General features: G+C 43.5%; 1 protein-coding gene across 1 annotated transcript; it reads left to right on the top strand.

Annotated features, from left to right (window-relative positions):
• On the top strand, positions 1-24,726 carry GDNF (glial cell derived neurotrophic factor). The gene is made up of 3 exons (XM_024209898.3): positions 1-82; positions 4,248-4,445; positions 22,090-24,726. The coding sequence occupies exons 2-3, from the start codon at positions 4,274-4,276 to the stop codon at positions 22,572-22,574; spliced, it is 657 nt and encodes a 218-aa protein (XP_024065666.2). The 5' UTR covers positions 1-82; positions 4,248-4,273; the 3' UTR covers positions 22,575-24,726.

The raw sequence follows: 24,726 nt of genomic DNA, 5'->3' as shown, positions 1-24,726 counted from the left end.
CTGAGCCACATGCATCCCTTGGCGGCCGGCCGGGCTTCCTGGAGTTAATGTCCGTGCTGGGTCCGACGAGCCCATCTGAAAGGTAAGGTGACGTTTCTGCCCTTGGCGAGGCGCTGGGGGTGGCTGCAGGGAAGGCGGGGGGGCGGCGGCAAAGGCTCTGGATCGCTGCTCTTGAGGGCACAGGACGGATCCTGAGCACCCACGGGAAATAAACAGGTTTAATGTTCTTCCCCTCGGATCCTGGGAAGTAACCAGAGAGGCCCGCCTAGGCCACCTGGGTCAATGCAAACATCTGCGCCGCTCCCTGCAGTCCTCGCACCCGGGCGCCCTGCCCGGGCCCGCAGCCAGCGCCGGGAGTTTAAAGCTCCCCTTGCCCTCGGGGAGGAATTTCTGCCCTTCCAGGCGTTTTCCAGGCAGTGAGGATTCTCCTGAACCCCCGAGCTGGGGCTGACACTGGGGGATGGAGACTCGGTGTCTCCCCAGCGCCGCTCGCCAGCCACGCCCCGTGCGGCAGCTCCGAGCACCTCCCTGCCGCCGGCGTTTGTTCCCCGCTGGGCGAGGGTCCGCCAGACACGCTGCCTGGGCCCGCGGTTGCTGGTGGCTGCGCGGCGCAGAAGCTCCGGCGGGAAGTTCAGACACAAGGGCCCGAAGGCAGGAGCCGGCGAACCTCTTGCTGCCCTTGTCATCCTCGCCAGCCTGCAGCGTCTCTTCCCAGCCTGCCAGAGCCGTGCGCCCCGCTGGAGGGGCTGGTGTGCCCAGGAGGCTACGTGTTTACACCGGAGTAAGCGATCCGGGAGGGACTCAGCCACGGACCGGGCCCCAGCAATCAACGCCGTCTAAACTCTGAATCCTCCCATGCTGCTACCGGGACAGCAGCAGCAAACCGGGGGGCTCCGCAGCACCTCGCTAAAGGCCGCTGAGGTCGAACTAAAACGTGTGCAAATAAACCCTTCAAACAGGAATCGTTTCACGCCCTCACAAAGCAATCGTTAGGCTCCCCACCCTGCCAGGGTCTAAAATAGTGCACAGGCGGGAAAATAGCACTGGGCAACGCACGGAAGAGTTTCCTTGCTGTGATTCATCCCACACTGTGAGGGATGTTTCCAGGGAGCTGACAGCTACCACCTCTGCTTGCTACATGATTCAATAGCCTGCTCATCGGAACTTCGCCAAAGCATATTTGCAGAGGTCATTTTCTGCAGACAATGTACTAAGTATGGAGCGGAACTTTTAAGAGCAAAACACAACTTTTGAAATCGCGGTATACGTTAAGAGGGGTGTTGAAGTGGCCACATGGTTTAGCACAGACCGTGCAAGTCTTCTAAAGGTATCACCTATGCCGGTTCGCATCCCAGGATGCCTAGTTGTCCTTTACAAATGATTTTTGCTACCCGCTGGGTAGGGCTGAAACGTGGTGCAGAGTTTTCCCCCAGCAAGCCATGCGGGATCACGTTCACTCCTGTTGCTTTCCAAAGAGTAGCCTAAAAATACACATTTCCCACTCCAAACATCAGGCTGGGCTACACAAACATAGTAACGTCTCCGTCCCGTAATAGGTGGGTACACCGAGCTATCGCAGTTCAAGCGGCCGGTTTACACTGCCCTCTAGCGCCGGAAAGGTGTGTGTCCTAACGCACACTAGCAATGAGCATGTTACTAATCCACCACCGGCCCCAGCCCCATTTGTGGAAACTCTTCAAACATTCCTCATCACTTGAACTCCCGGTTTAGGGAACCTGGAATCGCTTTCCTTGCTGAAATTTCTTCTCCGCGTTAGGATTATTTTAGGGGAGCTGATGATTGCTTTGAATTTCTGTTTTCTTCTCTCCTTTAAAAACAAACCGACAAGGAATAGCGCACTGAAGGATTTGTTTTGAAAAAGGCATGCAAAGAAAACGACACGGATTTTGCAAATGGTAGAGAAAATGCGAGTTGAACTTAGACCTTTAGGAATGGCTCTGTCCTATAAAGCAAGCTCGACAGGAGATGCGGTTTGGTGCAGATGCCTCTATCTTTATTATCAGAGGGGTAGCCGTGTTAGTCCGAATCTGTAAAAAGCAACAGAGGGTCCTGTGGCACCTACTTGCGTCTGATGAAGTGGGCGTGCACCCACGAAAGCTTATGCTCCAATACTTCTGTTAGTCTTAAAGGTGCCACAGGACCCTCTGTTGCTTGCTATCTTTATTGAAATTCTTTAATGTACAATGACGGGGCAATAACTGAACTTCAGGATGACGTTCTAGACCCACACTGAAGTCAACTGTAAATTTACCATATATTTCAAAGGGACCAGGATAGAAGCCTGCAAAAGTCTCTGTAAAACTCCCGCATTCTAGAGAACACGCAAAGAACTGCCCAGGATAGACAGGGATTGGGGAGTCTTGTTCATGCCCTGAGGATGTCTGAGGCGGAGGAAGGCTTCAGATAAGGTAGCCCAGTTCTGAACGGGAGATTGGGGCTAATGCGTTCATACGACCAGAGATGGCAGCTCTGGTATTGGAAGCAGAAAGAGGAATTCTATCTAATGGGAGGTGTGGGGGGGAGAGCGAATTGGAATTTTTCTTTGTTAAATATTCCCCATTACAAACCCTGCTGTGCAAATCATCGGAGTGTAGAATGCAAATCCATTTGTTAAAACCCCTCCCATGGCGCAGAAAGGAAAACACTCAAATGGGGCATTCTAATTGAGTCAGAAGGGAAATCGGTTGCAGTTACATGGGGGAGAGGGGTGAAAGCTTTAGGGACGCTGGTGTTTTAGGTGGTTCTTTGCTTTCAAATGTACCATGGCCCTGGAGCTGATAGATTTAACACAACGAATATAGTCCTTTATTACAGAAAGTGTTATCCTCTCATGAGGCGCTATCTGGATCCTACTCCTTCTCTGAATTACTCCCAAATATTAAGGGAGGAAGGGCCTTGTTTAGGCTTTTTAAAGTTGTTTGTGTTTTAATATATTTTTATGACAGCTGACAAGTTGTAAAGGGACTTCAGGGAGCTACATTAATTTCTTATTTATATTACAATCAACATCCCTGGCTAGTAAGGGCTAAATCCAACTGTCTTTACTGAGGCAAAGTCTGACCGCAGAGAGGTCAAAGTAAGATTTGCCAGATCTGGCCCCACGTTAACGAAATCCGAATAAACCAGTTTCAGCGAGTTTCCTCTCCAAAGACAAAAATACAAACAGGCGAAAGCTCACATCTGCTAAACAGGGAGGATGGAAAATACACGCATCTGCCCAGACCTAGGTGTTTGCGAAGAGCGGAGAACTGGTTGGAGTGGAGTGGATGTAAATATAAAGCAACAACATATTTCTCTCACCTCTCTGGGAGCAGCCCCCTGACACCCTCCTGGTGCTCATAACATTTTACTATCAAAAGCCTGAAAGTTGCCAAATCCCTTCTTTGATGTAAAAGCCAGTGTGGTGGATTTAAATTACAACGCGACTGGTTTGATAAAACATACGCTTAAATCCAACCCGGATTCCCATTACGAGCCACGACGATTTGTATCTCCGAAAGAGTTCGACTTTCGAGCTCCTGGCCTCCACCTACTCCCCTTCCCGTGCGTGATCATCATCCGGAACGTTTCAGTGTCTGCTAGGCTTACTCCCGCCGCTCCCCTGCTGTCTAATCTCCTCCACACAGCCAGGTACTGGGGGTTTGGCTTTGGGGACGGGTCAAAGGACAGGGCTTTAGCGAGCCCGCGGGTGTCTGCCCTGTCCATTGCAAGGAGGCAGGGTGTCAGACGTTCCTTCTCTGCTCGTGAGCCGGAATCCGTGGGATGGGGGCAGCGTCTCTCCAGGACCTGCTGCGTTTCGTAACGAGCCCCGGCCCCTCCCCAAACCCTTTGGGTTTATTAAAAGGCCACAAGAGACGCAAACAGCCCCAGCGTTTTCTGGGCAGACCCTCGGCTGAGCTCCAGAGCGACACGGGCGAGCAGAGGGTTGGGTTTGTGTGACCCTCCCCATAAGAATCAGATCAGCTGGCAGGGCCGGCTGCTGGGGGTGAGGTTAGGGCCCTGGCAGCCCCCCGGTCTGTGCACGGCTCGGTTATGGGATTAACGCAGCAGGCTGGGCTGGAGCGAACTTTTCCCCCGGGGGGAGTTGATCATTTTCACTCCAGCACCTGCGCTTGATCGAAGGCTTTTGAGAGCCCCCCCGGGGCTCGGGAGCCCAGGCGCAGGCTCTGGCACTGGGGGAGCCCGGAGCGCAGCGCAGAGCTAACCTTGTGTCTCCTCTTCGCCAGGGGCCTGTGTCGGAAGGAAATCTAAAATGAAGTTATGGGATGTTGTGGCTGTCTGCGTGGTGCTGCTCAGCACGGTCTCCACATCCCCGCTGCCCGCCGGTAAGACGCCTCCCGAGGGGCCCCCTTCAGTGGTAGAGGGGCCTGAAGACGATCACTCCCCCATCAGCCTGCCGCCTCCCTATGCTGTGCAAAGTGACTGTAAGAAACGTTCCCCTTCATAGTCACCACTGTCTGTCTTACTAAACCCGCTTTCCAGTGTCTGACCCCGAGCGCGGGGAGCTCGCTGCGCGGAGCGCCCCATGGCTGTGTGACTACAACTGGGGGGCGGACGGGGGTTGGGGCATGTTAACTGCGGGGCAGTTGCTACACCTGCCCCCATCCCGTTTGCGTGGGTGTACCGGAGGGTTTGTTTAAAACCTGTTTTTCTATTTGTTGCTCCCCTGTGAAAGATCCATGCAAAGGAGGGGGAATTGCTGAACTGATCCCAAACAGGAAACACTTCTTGGCCCCGCTAATCCCTTTTCAGTTCTAAAAATCTCATTATGTATTGTTTGTATGACAGTAGCACCTAGAACCCTCAGCCAAGATTGGGAGCCCATCCTACAAAACACTGTACAAACACGTAGGGCGGCTGCTGACCTCATTTAATTCCCCCCATTTATTCCAAAATAAGATTGTCCACATCAGACTTACACTGAAATAAAAAAGGGTTTTAGGAAACTGATGTAGTTAAATCAGTGTAAGCCTGGCTGTAGACCAGCCCACAGTAAGAGACAGTTTACAATCTAAATTCTAGGTAATAATAAATAATAATAATACCTAAATAACAAAAGGTCTCAAAGAAAAGCATTTTCAGAAAGCAGTGTGATTTTTAAATACACACTGGTGCTCCTTTAAAGTTAGCATTAATATGACTCAATAAGCAGTGGCAACATACACAAGTTAATCGTAGAAGTATTCAATTAACATGAAGGGCCTTGTCTTAAACCCATAAAAGCAAAGACCCAGAATTGAGACTGCCCACTTTGTCTTTAACTAATTCTCTTCTCTGCGTAGATACTGTAATTTATATGGTACAAGGGTATAGCTCAGGGATCGCCAACCTTTGGCACGCAGCCCATCGGGGAAATCCGCTGGTGGACCGGGACGCTTTGTTTACTTGCAGCATCCGCAGGTTCAGCCAATTGCAGCTCCCACTGGCCACAGTTCACTGTTCCAGGCCAATGGGGGCTGCGGGAAGTGGCGTGGGCTGAGGGATGTGCTGGCTTTCCGCTTCTTCCTTCTCTAAACTTCTCTCTTCTTTCTCATTTTCCTCCCATTGGAATCTTTCCCAGACCTCACTCTCCTCTCTTTTGAGCTGACCCTCTTACTGTTCCATGAATGACAGCATCCTGTCTCAGTCCCTCATCAGATGCAAGTTGACTAAAAGAACTCCCTCCCCAGTTTTCTTCTTCTTGCGCAGATTGCTGAGGCTTTATGATGCTGTGATCTTCCTCTACATTGTGGTACATGGAAAGGAGGGTGTATGTGCAGTGGAAGATTCCACAAAACCTCAGGATCTGCTTTGCAGGCATTTGTGCCAGTCTCCCCTACTCTGAGCTGCAGCTGTTTCAGTTCTGTAGGAAGAAAAAAGCATTAAGAAGAAAATTGTACTAGTAACTTTACGATGACAAGTTGTCAGTTCAGGGTGGTGAGATATCAGTGTTCCATTGTTCTGAGTCCTACAAATGAGGCCTAGAACTATTTTGTATAACACCAGCCCCTCTATTAAGACATTTAAAAAAAATGTTATTCCACCTATGCCATCCGTTCCACAGCAAGCAGAGGAGACAGACAGGCAGCAGAAGCATTAGTCACTTACCCACTAGGTCTAGTCTATTTCCAGTATGAGAATAACCAAACTTCTCGTTGTTTGGGTATCTTGTAGACTAAGGAGTGAGATGTCCATCGTGTGGGCCTTGTGTTTCAGGTGGATCATGGCACGATGAGTGAGCAGCATCTTCCAGAAGTATGTGCCCAGTGTAGAGCCAAGCAGAGATGGACGAAGGGTCTGCTCCAGTATGTCAGTTCCTATGTTCCTACTAGGGAAATTATCCGCAGAAACCTGAGCAATATGTTCTTGCACTGTTCAAACCTACAATGGAAATCACAAATAGATGGGCCTGGGTGCAAAGGGAAGATGAGCATTGCTACTCACCCTGAGGTTAAAGCTGGATAAGTGAGTCTCTCAAACATTTTTTGTGGTCTTTTCCCAAGACTGGTGAAATATCCATGTTCAGAGAAACTCCTGTTTTGGCTACATCGGTGAACCTGATAAATAGCAGGGGTTTGCTGAGCTGGTTGGCTATATGCTGATATTCCAGCCTAATTAGTTAAATACCTTGATTCACTTTATTACTGTTTCTGTTTTAAAAAGGTGTGGCATCTGGATGCTATTCTGAAAACACCGGGCCTAATAAGCTAACAATATCCAAGATGTGGCACTGCACTTCTGCCCTGAGTGGTGCTTGGGTTCCACCATAATAATAAAGGGTGTAGGCAGAACTCAAAGTACTATAACTGGCATTTGAGTCAGGGACTGAATTTTGATAGCAGGGCCTGGGGGAGTCTGAGTCATGATGGGATGAACGCCATTAGTGTGTAGGCAGAGGGCATGCTGGTGTATTTCCATTTCCCTGAAAGCTATTTTCACCATTACAATAACAAAAAAAAGTCCACTAGAGGTTTCACCAATCGCTATTGATTTTATGTGGAAGGTGTTCATACAAATACAATATCGAGAGAGAGAGATCCAAGACTCAGGTTCTTTTTAATCGGTTCCCCTTCCACAGTTATCTTCCTTAATCTGCTCTCATGACTTTGGTCCCATTCTCTTCCACACATCACTTAATGTGTGTGTTTGTGTGTGTGTGTCTGTCTGTCTCTCTCTCTCACACACACACACACACACACACACACACACGCATCCCAACACAAAAAATGGGTTGAACACTACCTGTAATGGGACTCAATGGCTTCTCCTCCTCTTTGTGGTTCTTCATCTTCCCTCTCCTCTCTGAAATAGCTTTCCAATATGCTGCCAGGAGCAATGGTTAGCCTGGTTCTGGTTCAGCTCCCTAGAAGGAGGGGTACTTTGTCCAGCAGTGGCCTGATACATAGTTGGAGTTGTCAGCTCAGTTACACCAGGACTTTCATATTTTCATCTTTCCTCAATTCACTGCATCATTTTCTCCACGAGGTGCTCTGAGGTGCTGATAGTGCTCTGAGATCACAAGATTATGTAGCACCAAATTCAGATTGGCCTGAAAATTTCTCTTGCCCCAGATTATGAGCAAGGTATTGACCTCTCAATCTGACCAGATGTACTGTGATGACCCCTCCATTTCAGATCAGTGGTCATAGAGTAATGTGCACCAGCAGTCACAGGCTTCAGCTATATGATTAAAGTAGACACCGACTTGCTCAATGTAGCCTGCACTAATTGCAGAGCATTTTAAATCAGCCCCCTGCTTCTTGATCATGTAACCAGCAGAGCCATATGGGATAGTTTGTGACGGGGGAATAGAATTGCTGGAGGACATATAAATATGACACACGCAATACATAGGGCAATCCAGTGTGGGATATTTTGTTGTAGCAACTGAGAGGAAGCTATCCTAGTCATATAGGCATGATCAAGGGTCCTGTATGAGCAAGAGTGGCACACAATTTGCTTCTATAGATACTATGTACTGTGTGAACACAAAACACATTATAAATAGAACTATGCCAATAAGTGGATACAAGATGTGGTCAAATGGTTATGTTTGAAAGCCTATCTATGAAAAGAAAACCTAGTGTTAGGCATATATATTTTGTAACTGGGTACCCCAACATGGCTGTAACTGTAGGGTGAATGGGATCCCAAGTCACATAGGCCATTACCTACAATGTGATCACTGGCACAGGGGGAGCACAGTGTAAGATCTAGCTGTGTACTTAAAAAAAAAAAAAGAAAAGAAAAAGAAAAGAAACAGTGTAGAAGCTTCTCTCTGTAAAGAGGCAGAAGATGTTCTTATAAATTGCAGTACCTGAGGCACAGTGAGATTGTTGAATAGTGATTTGATTTCAGGGATTTGTCATGTGTGTTTCTTTTTAAAAGATAATTTAGTGTTAGGCCATTTAACATCTTTAGCTAGAGCATAGGCACCCACTCCGTAGGTGCTCCAGGACTCAAGCACCTACTTGATAGGGGGTGCTCAGCACCTGCAGGGCTAGATTACTTTTTGTGGGCCCCGGCGGCCAGACTGTGACTCCACACCCCTGCTCTGCCCTGAGGCCCCACCCCTGCTTGGCCTCTTCCCCCCCCCCCCCAAGGCCCTGCCTGCCATTTGCATGGGGAAGAGGGGAGTACCCACCCGCAAAAACAAAAGTCAGTGCCTGTGAGCTGGAGTGTTTTTATTTACTATATTAGAAATACAGAGGAAATGTAGAATAGCCAGGATATGATATTGGAATGCAAGCTCTTCAGGGTAAGACTTGTCTTTATATTTTGATGCTATATAGAGATGAACACATTGTTAGTGCTAAACAAATGATATGTTCTGATCTAAATAGACTTTATTCTATATGCCACTTGTTAGACACGTACAATACCTAATACAACATCATTCCATTCTGTGTCAAATACAGTGTCTAATAAATACATTCCCATGGAAGGCGCTCAAAGAGTTAACATTAAAATGACCGAGTCCTTCAAGAGGAAATAAATGTACAAGTATATATTTTTCTCCTTATTCATATTTTAAAAGTATATATTTACTTAAAGCACATTCAAGAGAAATTCCTGGAATTCAGCTGTTCAGATGACCATGGACCAAAAGATGGGAAAGAAGTTATATGGCTACTACAGTGTGATCCTCAAATGGATGCAGTTTAAAATATTGTCTAAACTGTTCTGATCTCCATTAGGACTGCAGAGACTAGAATTCAGAAATAATAATCTCTGCTGGACCTGCTTAAAAAAGATGTAGAGTTGCACAGGAATCTCATAATTCTGAGATAATATCCTAATGGCAATCAGTAAGATCGTAATATTAAATAATGCAGTTACATGAATCCTCAGTTTTATGAGAAATTAAAATAGAGTGGGTTTCAAAATGTTTAGTGGTGGCAAAAACAGTTAATCCTTGACACTGGAAAGATATAACAGGACTAGAATGGATCATTTTAGATGTAAAAGATGCATCTAATGAAAAAGCGATATATGGCAAGCAGAATAAAAGGGAAGATTTCAATGAAACATGGAAACCATTCCCTAGTTATAAAGATGGAAAACAGAAGTAAACAAACTGCTAGATACTTGAGACCGGTTCATACAGGATATTCAGTTGCACAAAAAATGTTACAGGAAACTTAGCACGTTTTAAGGTAAAAGAATGAAAATGAACTATGCAATGATCGATTTTGTTATAAATTTCAGTAAAGATTTTTTAGAAGGGTATAAGGTCCCACCTCAACTCAGCTTAAGCATTTGCTTAATTATCTCTCTTTTCAGCACAACACCTAAACATGTGCTTAACTTTAAGACTGTAATTACATTTCTTTGAAGTCAATGGGATTTAAGAACATGCATAAGTGCTGTGATGAGTAGGGATGGATTTAAGCATGTGTTTAAAGATGAACACTTGTTAAGTGCTTTCCTGAATCTGGGCATAGCTGCAGAACAGCAGGGATTCCGAAATCTTTTCATAATGCAGATTACATCTTAACAGAGAGATTTTCTTGTGGACATATCCCCTCTGATTCACAAATGGCACATACCACATTCCCTCCCATTGATAAATGTGAGGACCACCTTTGCTCCCATTCAAAATCATGTAACAACTCTCTAATGACAGCAATTGCCTAGCTGAAAAGGTTATATTAGGTCTGTATGTTTGGCCATATTTTAATACCGTGTGGAATCTGGGAAAGGGTAAGAGCCATCCTGTGAACAGACACCTCTCTGCAGATCACTATCAAGTGCTCCATGGGCTACCAGTGGTCCGTGGATCACAGTTTGGGATGCCCTGCAGCAGAACATGTGGTACCTGTTTTAGTGCTATGCACTATTTATTGTAATAGTATGAAAACATTATCCGCTTGTATGCTAACAGTTTTCATACTGAGAAACATTCATTCTAACAGTATGTTCATTATCCAGACACAAACTGTAAAAATGCTGAAATTTGGAAAGTAAAAGAGCATCATAGAAAAACATGTATTATTCATAATGCAAAACCATCACTGAAATCAGCTGAGATTCACGGAGTCAGGATTCAATCATGGCTTTGCCACAAGCCCTGTACATGGGGGAGTATGGTGGTGTACTGCTCCAGGAGCAGCCTGGTAAGCAGACTATGAAAGAGGCACAATCTGCCTCCTGGTCCTTGTGCCTGTTCCTTGGGGATGTATCCTAAAAGAATATGGGAACTCAAAGCCAGAGCATATACTCCTGGGCCAGAATGCATTTGATTGATATTGACTAGATAGTATATATTTTAATTGGGGAGATAATTCTATTTTTTTTCGCCAATACATTTTTCACCTTGAATATGTGAATAGTAGTAGATTGGCAGCCAGGTCACTCTAGTGAGGGCTTTGATAACATTACTTGAGAGCTGAACTGCTGGAGGATTTTTGTACCAGAAATCCAGGATGGAATTTCTTTGTATGGCCATCACAGACTACTCTCCCAGAAATCTCAGAACTGTGTCTGTTAGCTGGCTACATGCTCATTGCTATGAGTGCTGGCTAATAGCAAGAGGCTCATAGGTTTCAGGTACTGCTAGAGTAATAAACACCTATTTAAGGTTCTCAGATACCAGAGTGATGAGATTGATATAAAAATTGTGATAAAACAGAATATTCAGCTCACAGACATGTGAACCTGCCACTGGACATGTACTTCAGTGATACAGATTCCCATACTTGTTTTAGAACAATACAAGGGTTTAGAGAGGAGGAATGGTCCAGAGGTTGAGACATAAGAATGGCCATATTGGGCCAGACCAAAGGTCCACCTAGCACAGTATCCTGTCGCAATGGACTGCTGGGGTTCTGTTCCCAGCATTATCACTGACCTGCTGTGCGACTTAGGGCAGGTCACCTCATCTCTATTTCTTCTCTCACCCTTTGCCTGTCTTGTCTATTTACATTGTAAGCTCTGAAAGGAAGAGATGGTCTCTTAGTATAGTACCTAGCACAGTGGGGCCTTGATTTCAGATGTGGCCTCTAGGTGCTACCACAATAGATGTATTAAAATAAATAATAATGCTTTTTCTGAAAAACTGTCACATTATAATTAGTTAAAAGTAATACTTTTCCATACTATAAGCCTTAATAAAAATCTATGTATCTATACTTATTCGGATTGGCAGGATGTACTTTCTTCAAAACTGGTACAACTTTTGCCATTAGACAGTCATTCGGTAATGCCTCTTGCTCCCATACCTTCTTGTATATTTTCCCTAATGCTTTGATAGCACTTGCCCTGTTGACTTTTAGCAGCTTAGATGTTATATTGTCTATTCCTGCAGCTTTCCCATTTTTTAACTACTCCACTGCTCTTTCTATTTCTTCATCTGACGGTGGTTCGGTGTTGATATCCATATGGCCTTATATGCTGTTTATCTGTTTATCTAGATGTCCAGAATGCTTGCATCTGAATGAATACAAGGTTCAGCACTTTGTCAAAAATGCTCCGTCCATACTTTCAGCTCCACTTCAGAATTTGTCGTCAGTTCAGCAAATTAGCCTCTCTTCCTGCTAGCATCATTGGCCTGGTTGTGTTTCCATACAACTTAACCTTATTGTATATCATTTTCATATGTTGTTTTCTTCATGCTTCCTGTAGTTGCTGAGCGTCTTCTTTCCAGAACTTGTGCTTATCCAATCTTTGTGATTTCTTCATCACTTTATGCAATGCTGTAAGCTTATCATCAGTATTGGGAAAAATCATGATGTAAATAATTGTCAACAGATTATGACCAGTTTTAGGGGCAGCAGTAAGCACCATGTGGCTTCAGACCAGGCTGCAGTTGCATTGATCAGATATTCACTGACAGTTAATGGAAAAAAGTGAGAATGGGGATTAAAGACATTTGTTGTTTTCATTGACTTCACAAAGGCATTTGATTCAGTTTGGAGGAACACATTATGGAAAGTAGTAAAATCATGTAGCGTTCCAGATAGGATAACTGCAATTATAAAAGTTATGTACAAAGATTCCTATAGTGCCATAAGAACTAGTGGAAAATTAAGCAATTGGTTCAAGTCAAAGCAAGGGGACAAGAATTCACCTTTGTTTTCATCATTTCTTAAACTGGACATTAAGAATGATAGGACAGTGTGACACTGGGTAATCTAGAGTTAAGCTCTTTAGTTTATGTAGATAACATTGTAGAATTGGCAGAAACGTTTGAATTAGTGATGATACTCTACTTTGGAAAATTGGTGTAGTTGACTTTGACTTACAATATATGCCAAGAAGACAAAGTGGTTGTATCTTGGACAAGTGACAATAGAAGAATTGTTGAAATGCAGCAGCCAATGAAGTCACAGAACAAGTAAAATGTTATGTGTACTTAGGAAGCTTGATCAGTGCTCATGGTTCCGTCAAGAATGAAGTTAAAAGAAGATGTGCTTTAGATACAAGTGCTGCATAGAAGCTGATGCACAGAAATTGATGAAATTATGGACTGATAAAAACATTACATTTAGTACTAAAAGTGAAAATTTATAAAACTGGTGTACTAACAGTATTACTTTACCGTATGGAGGCAGTTGCATTAAAAGGAAAAAAACATTAGCAGGCTGAAGGCAGTAAAGATGAGAGTTCTTTGGAAGATGGCAAGTGTAAGGTGAAATAATGTTAAGACCAACGAAGAAGTTAGGAGAGTAAGATGTGAAATCGGTATGGATGTCAGGTACTCAGCTGCCTCTGGGCTTGGTTGCTTGGCAACCACATGAGCTCTGCTGCCCAATAAACCCTCACTGTGTGACTGTGCTCCCTGGTTGGACAAAAGAGGCAACAGATCATCATTTAAGCCTTGTAGGAACAGCAGCACAATGGCTTTTCAATGTGTTCCATACTTGCAGCTGCGCCAGACCTGCTTCCAGCCCTAGTCCCTGCCTACTTCTGAACTCCTGGCTCTGATCACTAGAATGTCTTCTGACCATGACTCCGGTTCTGCTCTTTGGTTCTGTTCTGGTTCCCAACTCCTGGCTCTGACCATTGGCTTGTCTCCTGACCACAAGTCCAGTTCTGCCCAACAGATTTTGTTCCAACCACTAGGACACACCACCCACACCTCAGTGTGTGACAATGGGATTAGCGACAATTGAGAAAGATTATGATGGTGAGAATACTGCAGAAGACAAACAGATGATAGGATGCCAAAGAAAATAATGCAAATACAATCTGATCTAGAGGCCAACCACCAACTAGATGGAGAAACATTTTATGCAGGAATATGACCAGGCTGGACTTAATGAAGAAACAAGTCCTGGACAGGAATGAATGGTGACATTGTACTGCTTCCTGTGTCCGCAAAGATGTCCTGGGATGAGATGAAGAAAGAAGAAGAAAAATCTAGCTATCCAACAAAAGTATTTTTGCTGCTTGGACTAATCATATCACATACCAGTATCAAACTTAGGATCTGCAGCTGTCAAACCAGGGTCTCCTCCAACAAGGCTCAATTTTGCTCTTACTGAAGTCAATGGAGATTTTATGAATGGCTTCAGTTTGAACACTATTAGTCACTCAGATTGGTCAACTAGCGATCAACTGGTAATCCAACTCACGAAGATTAGAGCCCTACAACCTCATCTAAACCCGATGGGACCCAGGTTTGGCTCAGCGTGGGTGGGAAAACAACTGGATTCTCTCAGGCTCAGGTTGGGGTAGGTTGGCTCGCCACTTCCTGCCTGCCTCACTCCTGCCATCCTGTGTTGCAGAGTGACCATGCCAGAGAAATCTCAGCACCACTCTGTAGTGCACATACAGCACAGTGTAGGGCTGCTGCTGCACCAAACCCATGGGCGGCATCAGAACTGATTCAGGTTCATGGTTGGGTCGGAAAACTACTCTACTCTCTTGTGCTTGGGTTGGGTTGTGTGGGATTGGGTCCACTTTGGGTCTGCATCAGGCCTCAAAATTAGGCCTGAGAAGTCCTCTACTGTAGACCTCTCACCTTGAACAAGTTTGTATCTACTTTACCCAACTCTCCTGAGCATGTTTTTCCCTAACACAGCCACAGATGACAGCAAGTGAAGTTTAGCAAATGGGATTTTTCTGTCACTTCTCTTTGGCCATGTCTATACTTACCGGGGATGGATGCTGCTGCAATCGATGCAGTGGGGATCGATTTAGTGGGTCTAGTGAAAACTTGCTAAATCAACCACAGAGTGCTCTCCGGTCAACTCCGGTACTGCACCAGAAGAAGAAGAATAAGGTAAGTCGATGGGAGAACGTCTTCATCAATGCAGCGCAATATAAACACCGTAATAAGTCAACCGAAGCTACGTCAATTCCAGCTATATTATTCATGAAGCTGGAGTAGCGTCACTTAGGTCAACTTACCCTGGTAGTGTAGACAGGGCCCTAGTTCAGGAGTTCCCAAACTTCATTGCACCATGACCCCCTTCTGACAACAAAGTTACTATAAGACCCTGGGTGGGGGGACGGAGCCTGAGTCCTGCTGCCCCAGGTGGGGGGGAAAGGAGGCTGGAGCCCAAGCCCTGCCGCCCCAGATGCGGGGGAGAGGGGGCCGGAGCCCAAGCCCTGCTGCCCCAGATGGAGGGAGAGGGGGCCAGAGCCCGAGCCCTGCTGCCCTGGGTGGGGGTGGACCTTGGGCTTCAGCTTCAGCCCTGGGTTCCAGCAAGTCTAATGCTGGTCCTGGCGACCCAATTAAAATGGGGTCCCAACCCACAGTTGGAGAACTGCTGCCCTAGTTTCCTTCTTTTACTGGAAACAGATGGAATCTGATTTTCTCGCAACTACTGTGAACTGAGAAGCACAGTTGAGGAGGTAGAACGATAACGGGAAACAAATGAAAACCTTGTAAAAGGCTGAACACAAACTTAAAAATATGAATTAATAGGCAGATTAACGATAACTATTAACTGATTTATTGATCATACCCTGGCATATGATGGGCCTTCAAGCTCGTGAGCTATAAAGAGAAAATCTTTGTAACCATAAAAGGAAAAATTACAAAAGCTATTTTAAATCAGTACTTTTTCTAATACTGGCTCATTGTATCTGACATTAAAAGGCCTAGGAGTCAGATGCATCAGGATACTTAACACTTCACCTTGATGAGAGACAGGTGACACCAATGACAGTGTCGGTTTCTATGGGAATTCTAAGTTACAGGAAAGAATGTAATGTCTCTTTGTGAGCTGGCAAGTCAGTGAATAAGGTAATGAACTAGAACAGTATTAATCATTTAAAGACAAGTTGACCTTGGCATCTTTGATGTTATATTTTTTAATGAATACAACTGACATGTTTCTGTTTCACCCCTTGCCCCACACATTTTCATGCAAAGCATAAAAGCAAAGTCAGTCTTCAGACTGTTGTTATTTTAATTGTTTAAATCCTGATAACTTTTCAGCATAGATAGGTTAGTTTATTTCCAGGGATTCGGTTCTAATTTCTGCTTGATAGGCTTATTACTGAAAAATATTTCTAAATGAGTCTTTTTTCCCCCTTCACAACCCATTTCTTTCTAGCTTATAAATGTATGCAACAGAATGATCAAAATGCTAGAGAGGCTAATGGGAGAACAATCGGACCCTCTCGGGCTCACCATGGTCAAAATAGAAGTAGAGTTTAAGTTGAGAGGGTCCTGAACTAAAACTTTGGACCTTATTTTGGTATAAGGAGCCTTTGAGCCAAACCCAGGTCTGGATCTGAAAATTGCAAATAACCCCTATCATTATAATGGGCTGAATCAAACCCCCTGAACTTTGGGGGTCATAATGTAAATTGTGTTTGGTGTTTAGAGATGGCAACATAACAACCATTTAAGATACATTAAAGAGCTATGCAAACAGGGCCGGCTTTAGGCCAATTCCCCCAATTCCCCGGAATTGGGCCCCGCGCCTTAGGCACCTTTTAAATTTTTTAATATTTTTTTACTCACCTGGTGGCGGTCCGCTCGGGGTCTTCAGCAGCACTTCGGTGGCAGGGGGGTCCTTCAGTGCCGCGGAAGACCTGGAGACGAGTAAAGGACCCCCCGCCGCCAAAGTGCCGCCGAAGACCCGGACCGCCGCCGGGTATTCGAATCAGGCCTCACAGGTCCTAAAGCCAGCCCTGTATGCAAAATGCGAGTTAACATAGAAAGTAAAAAATTATGTACAGAGTTACGAACACCAGCATTACGAACTGACCAATCAATCACACACCTGGAAGTACACAATAAGGCAGCACCAGAGACCAAAAAAACCCCAACCAAACAAATACAGTACTGTATGGTGTTAAATGTAGACTACTAAAAATAAAGAGAAAGCAGCGTTTTTCTTCTGCATAGTAAAGTTTCAAAGCTGTATTTAGTCAATGTTCAGTTGTGAACTTTTGGACCATGTTTTGTTCAGAATTACAAACATTTCAGAGCTACGAACAACCTCCATTCCGAAGGTGTTCATAACTCTGAGATTCTATTGTAGATAAGTATACAAAATTATTCCTTAGTGAAAAGGCATCTTTTACAGATAACTATTTTGCCATAAGTGGGATGTAAGCCTTTTCTCTAAAACCTGATGGCCAAGATTTTCAAAAGTGAGCACCTAAGTTAGGCTCCTACATAAATAAGTGATCAGATTTTCAAAAGTGCTGAAGATCCAGCTTCTCCCAATGAAATCAATTTCTGGTCACTTTTGCTTTGAGGGTTTCTTGTACTAATACTCTTGTCTGGGTTATCACCACTGCAGGGGAATTTTTTCAAAAAAATCTGTTGACAGTGGAATTAAAAGATTAGCTTTATAAAACCTAAATTTTGTGCCAGATTTGCTCTGATAGTTTCCCATTAAAGACAGATGGGGCAATTTAGTTTCTGTCTTCTTTGGAACATGGCCGTGTTGGAGTCTGCTGTTTCAAAATGACATTTGGACCTACTTTATTTATACATTCTTCTTGAATGCAGTATAAATTGTTTCTTAAAAGGGGCTCAGCGCCAAATACAATCCTCTCTGGCACTTGATGCCTCAAATCAACTGGAAATGCAGACTTGGGGAATGTAGTGGAGAACTTGCCCAGAGAACATGATGATCCTCTGAGAGCCATGGAGCAGAACTCTTTGGTGGCTCTCTATATAGGAAAATGAGTGGGGCCGTTGTTGTTTGGCTGAGGGAATGTGTGGCTATCAGTGTTGCCAACTCTTACAACTTTATCATGAGTCTCATGGTATCTGATGTATATGTTAAAGTCCCAGCTCCTGAAGACAAGTGATTAGATGAAAATCTCAGGTTTCATTTAAAAAAAAATAAGTACATTTCTAAAACTTACCCTAATGGTTGTGGTAAAAGCATTGCCTGAGTGTACCTCAAAGTCTCAAAAAACAAAAGGCAAATAAAATGAACCCAACGCTTATGATTTTTGGGGATCCAACTCAGGACTGATGCTGCAGCTTTAGCGTCACCCCCTAATACTGCTGTTGGCAGCCCTAGCTGTATGAGTTGGACTGCAGTTCCAGCTGCCTCCAACAGAGGCTGCTCTACCTGGGCAGAGCTGAGAAGCAGTAGCCCATGTGGGCAGGAGAAGCTGCAGGGAGAGTGCTTGGGGGCAGCACCTGCTCCCTGCCCCTTTCACTCCCCTACGAAATGCTGCACGCTGCAGTCCATCCACTGCATTGGGCTCCTTATATGGGGGTAGGAGAGAGGAAGGGACGTTGTCCTGGGACGGTGGTGAGGGTGGGGGCAGCTGGGCAGGCACATGTCCAGAGGAGGGACAGAGCAGGCAGGGGATTGAACCCATTGGATGGAAGGAGCTGAGTGGGAGGGAGCTGGTCAGGGGCAGTACCTAAGTGGAGAGAAGGGGATAGTGTCCAGGGTAAAGAGCTACCGAAAGTTCCCAGGGCAGGATCAGGGAGGGTTTAGGGGAGCCTGCCCAGGGAGAGGTGGCATGAGGCCCTGCAGCAGTCAGCAGTAAAGGGAAGCAGGATATGTTCAACACCACCCCCACCCTTGTGTTTATTTTTGTGTTTCAGAGTAAGTTCAATAAAATGTACATGCTGTGCACATGCATACACACAAGTGATTCCCACCATAAGTTCAAAAATCAGAAAACAGGCCTCAGAAATGTGATGTAAAAATAAAATAAATCTCATGATTTTTAAGTAAGTTTCATGATTTTTGGAGTCATCATTTTTGAACTTGCAGGGTTCGCAACACTGCTGATCTTGTTACCACAAGCCTCACATACAGGGGCCTGTTGAATTGGATGGTCCTTTCTCCTGCATATGGACTGTAGGTGAGACTGCAAACCAGATACACAGAAGCCCTACACCATACTTTGAGCTTGGAAGGAGGATTTTTAAGAGCATAAATGCCCACATATTTCCCCCATGCATAGCCCTTTTACTCAGGCTCTGTGTATGTATGTTCTAGTCTATATAAATTCTTGTACCTCGTTCACCACCATAATATCTGCGCACCTTCCAGTAGTGCATTAAGCAACATAACTAACAGAATCATAGGACTGGAAGAGAGCTTAAGAGGTCATCTAGTCCAGTTGCGTGCACTCATGGCAGGACTAAGTATTATCTAGACCATCCCTGACAGGTGTTTGTCTAACCTGCTCTTAAAAATCTCCAATGATGGAGATTCCACAACCTCCCTAGGCAATTTATTCCAGTGCTTAACCACCCTGACAGTTAGGAAGTTTTTCCTGATGTCTAACCTAAACCTCCCTTGCTGCAATTTAAGCCCATTGCTTCTTGTTCTATCCTCACCGGTTAAGAAGAACAATTTTTCTCCCTCCTCCTTGTAACAACTTTTTATGTACTTGAAAACTGTTATGTCCCTCTGTCTTCTCTTTTCCAGACTAAACAAACCCAATTTTTTCAATCTTCCCTCATAGGTCATGTTTTCTAGACTTTTAATATTTTTTTTGCTCTTCTCTGGACTTTCTCCAATTTGTCCACACCTTTCCTGAAATGTGGTGCCCAGAACTGGACACAATACTCCAGTTGAGGCCTAATCAGTGCAGAGTAGAGCGGAAGAATTACTTCTCATGTCTTGCTTACAACACTTCTGCTAATACATCCCAGAATGATGTTCACTTTTTTTGCAACAGGGTTACATTGTTGACTCATATCTAGCTTGTAGTCCACTATGACCCCCAGATCCCTTTCCTTCCTAAGTGGAATACTTTGCATTTGTCCTTATTGAATTTCATCCTAACATCTGTCACATGTTTGTTCTCTCATCCTCTCTCCAGGGGGAGAAGTGTATGCAGTGGAATTCTTGTTTGGTAGGGGGTTTTAAAAATATATAAATATCCATGTTGCTAAGTATTTCTGTTAGAAAAGGCAAGTCAAAGAAATGCACCTTGCACTTACAGAGAAAGGTGGTAAGATTTGGATGGTCGTCAGTTCCTGGAGGAGTTCATTCCACAGACTTGGACTGGCCCCAGAGACAGCTCTGTCTCCTGCACAGATGAGCTTTACTTTATTGTAGTGAGTTCCATTGTGCCACAGGAGTGAAGTTGTCAACTACGGTCTTCATCTGGGTGCTTTAGGCAGTCTGTTAGATATCCTGGGGCCCAGGTCAATGAGTACCTTGAAGATAAGGACTGAGAACGTGAACTTGATTCAGTATTCTGTAGGGAGCCAGTGTGGAGAGTGGAGGATAGGTCTGGTGTGTTTGTGGTAGCCTGTGTTGAGGAAGAGATGTACTGCAGCGTTCTGTACTAGTTGGAGTTTCCTAAGTGCTGAAGTCTTTGTGCCCAGATGTATTGCATTGCTGTAGTCCAGCCAAGAGATGAATAAAGTGTGAATAACTGAGGCCAAGGCATTATTCGCCAGGACAGGATGGAATCTCCTAGCCAACCAGAGACAGTAGAAAGCATTACTCACAGATACTTAAACTATGGATGGAATTGACCAATTGTGGGTGTGTATCTTCAACCAAAGGAGACTGCACTGTGGCTGCAAACTCTTCAAAATGCTTTTCTCTGCCCACCAGCAACACCTCTGTCATGCTCAGCTTTAGCTTCAACCAGCTGGTCTTCATCCATGAGCTGATCCCATCTAAGCACTGGACCATCTTGGTGGTGACAGTGTGGTTCTGTGTTGGAGAAGGAAGTGTACAGCTGTGTGTGTGTTTAAGGATCTGACCCTCTGAAAGCAACTTCACAGGTGGCAGTCTGCACTGGCATCTGTGAAGATTTTGTCAACACAATCCCCTATCATCCTGCATGTCATCCAGCTGTTGAGGGGCGAATCCACAGATATCTTCCCTCTGATCCTTGCAAAGGATGCATGCCTTCAATGACTAAAGTTCTGGCACTGTGCATGAGGCAAGAAAGTTCTCACTCCTTTGCTATATTTATGTGTTTAGATTAAATAATAAAATGATGCCCATACAATGGCTCCAGTCACCCTTTCACTTAGGCTATGTCTACCTATGCTATGCAACTCCAGCTTTGTGAATAATGTAGCTGGAGTCGACGTACCTTAGGTCGAGTTACTGCGGGGAGTGAACGGGAGAAACTCTCCCGTCGACTTACCTTACTCTTCTCATCGGGGGTAGAGTATGGGGGTCGACTGGAGAGCGATCTGCTGTCAATTTGGCGGGTCTTCACTAAACCCACTAAATCGACTGCCAATGGATCGATCTCAGAGCATTGATCCTGGGTGCAGTGTAGATGTAGACTTAGTTAAGCTTACAGCATAATAACTTGAGCTTGTTGAAAGTCAGAATTTCTATCCCACTGGAAATGCCAGAATTTCAAAATTGGTTTTGTTTCCAATTGATATGAAAAGTTGAAATCTCAGAATTTTTCATGAAATAAAATATTCCTAAAATATTTAGTTTCAGCCTATCAAAATGTTTCATTTTGATATATTGTACACCGCGACCCGATAGAACGCGAATTCGGATATAACGCGGTAAAGCAGTGCTCGGGGGGGGCAAGTTCATTGAAGGTTTCACCTATAATGCGGTAAGATTTTTTGGCTCCCGAGGACAGCGTTATATCGAGGTAGAGGTGTATTATAGCATATCAGAACATAAAAGTCAAAATTAAATGTTTCAATAATTTCCCATGAAAATTTTAACAAAATTGATACATTCCTGTGAAATGTTTCAATTTTGGCAAATTATTCTCTGACAGAAACTTTTCCACGTGAAAATTTTCAACCAGCTCTAATAATATCCTCAGCTGCATCAAAAAGCAAGCATTTAGCCAGGGGCAATAACTCAACTTGACCAGTCAGTTAGCTACAGACAGCTCCTTTCTACCATTGCCATCATTCCAGGAGCATATCCTTTACCCACTGTTAGTCTTTCTAATCAGAATGATAATCAGAGGGAGCCCTTATCTACAGTAGACTAGGAAGGTCTATGTGACCCTTCTACAGTAGGTCTGCTTATCTAACATTTATACCTTGTCACATTTTTCTTTCCCAGTTTTTGGACCTGCTATGTATACTTTTTGAAATACACAATTGATAGAATAGCTTCCATAGGACTGACATTTTGTTGAATTATAATATTGGTCAAGTTCTAGTGGACTTTGATTAAAACATCTAGGACAAATAAAAATGGCCATCCACTTCTAACAAAACCTGTTCTCTCTTTCTTTTTCAAATAGCTAACATGCCAGAGGATTATCCAGATCAGTTTGACAATGTAGTGGACTTTATTCAAGCCACTATAAAAAGACTCAGAAGGTCACCAGATAAACAAACTCCAATTTTTTCTAAGCGGGAGAGAAGTCGGCAAAATGCAGCTGTTAATACAGAGAATTCCAGTAAAAAGGGACGGCGAGGTCAAAAGGGCAAAAATCGAGGTTGTGTCTTAACAGAAATACATTTAAATGTGACTGACTTGGATTTGGGATATGAAACCAAAGAAGAGCTGATTTTCCGGTACTGCAGTGGATCTTGTGATGCAGCCGAGACCACATATGACAAAATTTTAAAAAATTTAACCAGAAAGAAAAAGCTGGTCAATGATAAAGTGAGGCAAGCTTGCTGCAGACCCATTGCCTATGATGATGACCTTTCATTTTTGGACGATAACTTGGTTTACCATATATTGAAAAAACATTCCGCTAAAAGATGTGGATGTGTCTGATTTTTTTTTTAGATTAATACAATATTGCATTCCTACTACAATGCAAAGAACAGGACCAAGGTTCCCAAGGAAACGTCTGTTCAGAACTGAGAAAGAGGACCAAGAATGCAGGAAAACAGATGTCATGGGAGCCTGGTAGGACAAGATCCAGCACAGAGAACTGGACAGGATAGAAAAGTTGGAACTTTTAATTTCTACAGGAAAGCAAATAAAAGGCATCAAAGCTCAGGGTGGAGTTTCAGAATGGATGGGTGGAGGTTGCTATCACTATTTCATTTGATATGGTCCACTATCAATGAGAGTTGAATCAGCTAGGAATGTGCTTAAAAACACAACCTATTAAATATCATGCCTTGTTCTTATTTTTTATTAAGTTTAGTTATAAAAACTGGGGTAGCATTAATAATGGTAAGCTTAAGTGGTATTAGCTTCACTCCAATATACACCCTAATATTGCCTGTTAAAAGATTATTCCAAAACACTGGAGATAACTTTTTTATTACATAGTATATGTGCAAGGTTAAATCAGGCAAGTGTCAAAATTAATCAGCTAAAGTTCATCCGGGGAAAATCAACACAAAACAAAACAGTTCCACTTACTGTTTGATTTAGGCTATTTCCATTTCACATTTCTTCAAAACAGTTAAGTATCAGATTTAATTCTTCTATTACCTCTGAAAACAAGTTGTGTTTTTAAGCACTCACTCCTAGTAGAATAATAGAAACAATGAGCCTGGCCTACACAAATGCAAAATGTGTTTCTTTTGGTTTACAAAGGACTAATGTCACTTACATAACTCCTTTAATATTTGGTCATTGTGAGTGAACAGACTACTTGATGCAATGCATCCATTCAAAGACATAAATATACAGAAGATATTTATTGAGATTTAAGTTATTGTTATTTATTACAGTTCACTAATGAGTTTCCGTTCCTTATTTATTAAAGTTTTTTTCAAAGGTGCCAAAGTGGAATGTGCTCGCAAGATACAAAGACAGTTAAGCTGGGAACAAGGGGCCATGCTTTTAAAAGTATTAACAGTTAACTTGAAAGCAAAAAATCACTTACTTTACCTTTTTTAACAAAACCCTGTTTAAAATCTCAAAATAGAGGGACAAAGTCTGCAACCCATATTCATGTTGAATAACATTTATGTGAGCAACTCCATTACTACCCGTATGAGTTAGTGACACTCCACATGAGTGCAGGTTGCAGAATGGGGGCCATTATTATCAATTTGTTAGAAAAAGTAATTATATTAATATTATAATGTTGATGCAGTTTTTCTCACAAACACTTCTTCTGCCAACTGACCTCACAAGTATGATTGACAAATGAAGATTAATCACACTTTTGTCATTTTAATTTCATGTTATATTTGTTTTTTCTTTCCATATTTCCATATAGAAAAGGTTAAATCCCTTTTTGTAGTTAGTCCTGGATTTAATGTAGACTGAAGGTAAACAAACTATTTTGTTAAATAACCAAAGTGTTTTGTATAATTTGCTGAAACATTACAGGATTCAACTGGCATAGTAAAAATCATTTTAAGTTTTCATCTAAGATACTGCTTTAAGGTGAAGGAGGTTATGTATCAAAGGGATTAGCACAAGTTATGAAGCTGGAGGTTTATTTATTAAAGATTAGCAGAAATGTGTTTATATTAGACATAATAGACAACTGAAGTGAAGACTTGACTCCCACAAAAACAATATCCAACCAAGAATCTACTGAACAACAACAACAACAGTTAGGATCATAATTTATCCAATCCATGTAATGGCTCCATACTTATTCTGTTCCTTTTAAGTGCATGGAACCTGCACTGATACCAGTGGGGAAGGTCCCATGGTTGGGGGGGGGGGGAGAAAGAAAGGAAAAACACACAAAGATCCACCATCGTGTGGCTTAAAGGAGAATTTTGCCCTAAATCAAGTTTCTTCACTAAGGTCCCAATCCTACAATTGATGATAAGTGAGCACAGTCATCTTCATGGGCTCTGAATGCATGACAATCCACCACATGCAATCAATTGCAGGATTAGAGTCTAAGGCCCGACTCCAGCAAAGCACTCAAGATCATGAATAGTCCCATGGAAGTCATTAAGCACGTGTTTAAGTGCTGTGCTGGGTCAGGGGATTAACCACTGTG

The sequence above is a fragment of the Terrapene carolina genome, unplaced genomic scaffold, assembly GCF_002925995.2.
Source record: "Terrapene carolina triunguis isolate 2854851 unplaced genomic scaffold, T_m_triunguis-2.0 Scaffold69, whole genome shotgun sequence".
Lineage (NCBI taxonomy): Eukaryota > Metazoa > Chordata > Testudines > Emydidae > Terrapene > Terrapene triunguis.
Note: the sequence above shows the minus strand (reverse complement) of the source record. Positions and strands in the feature narration are given on the sequence as shown.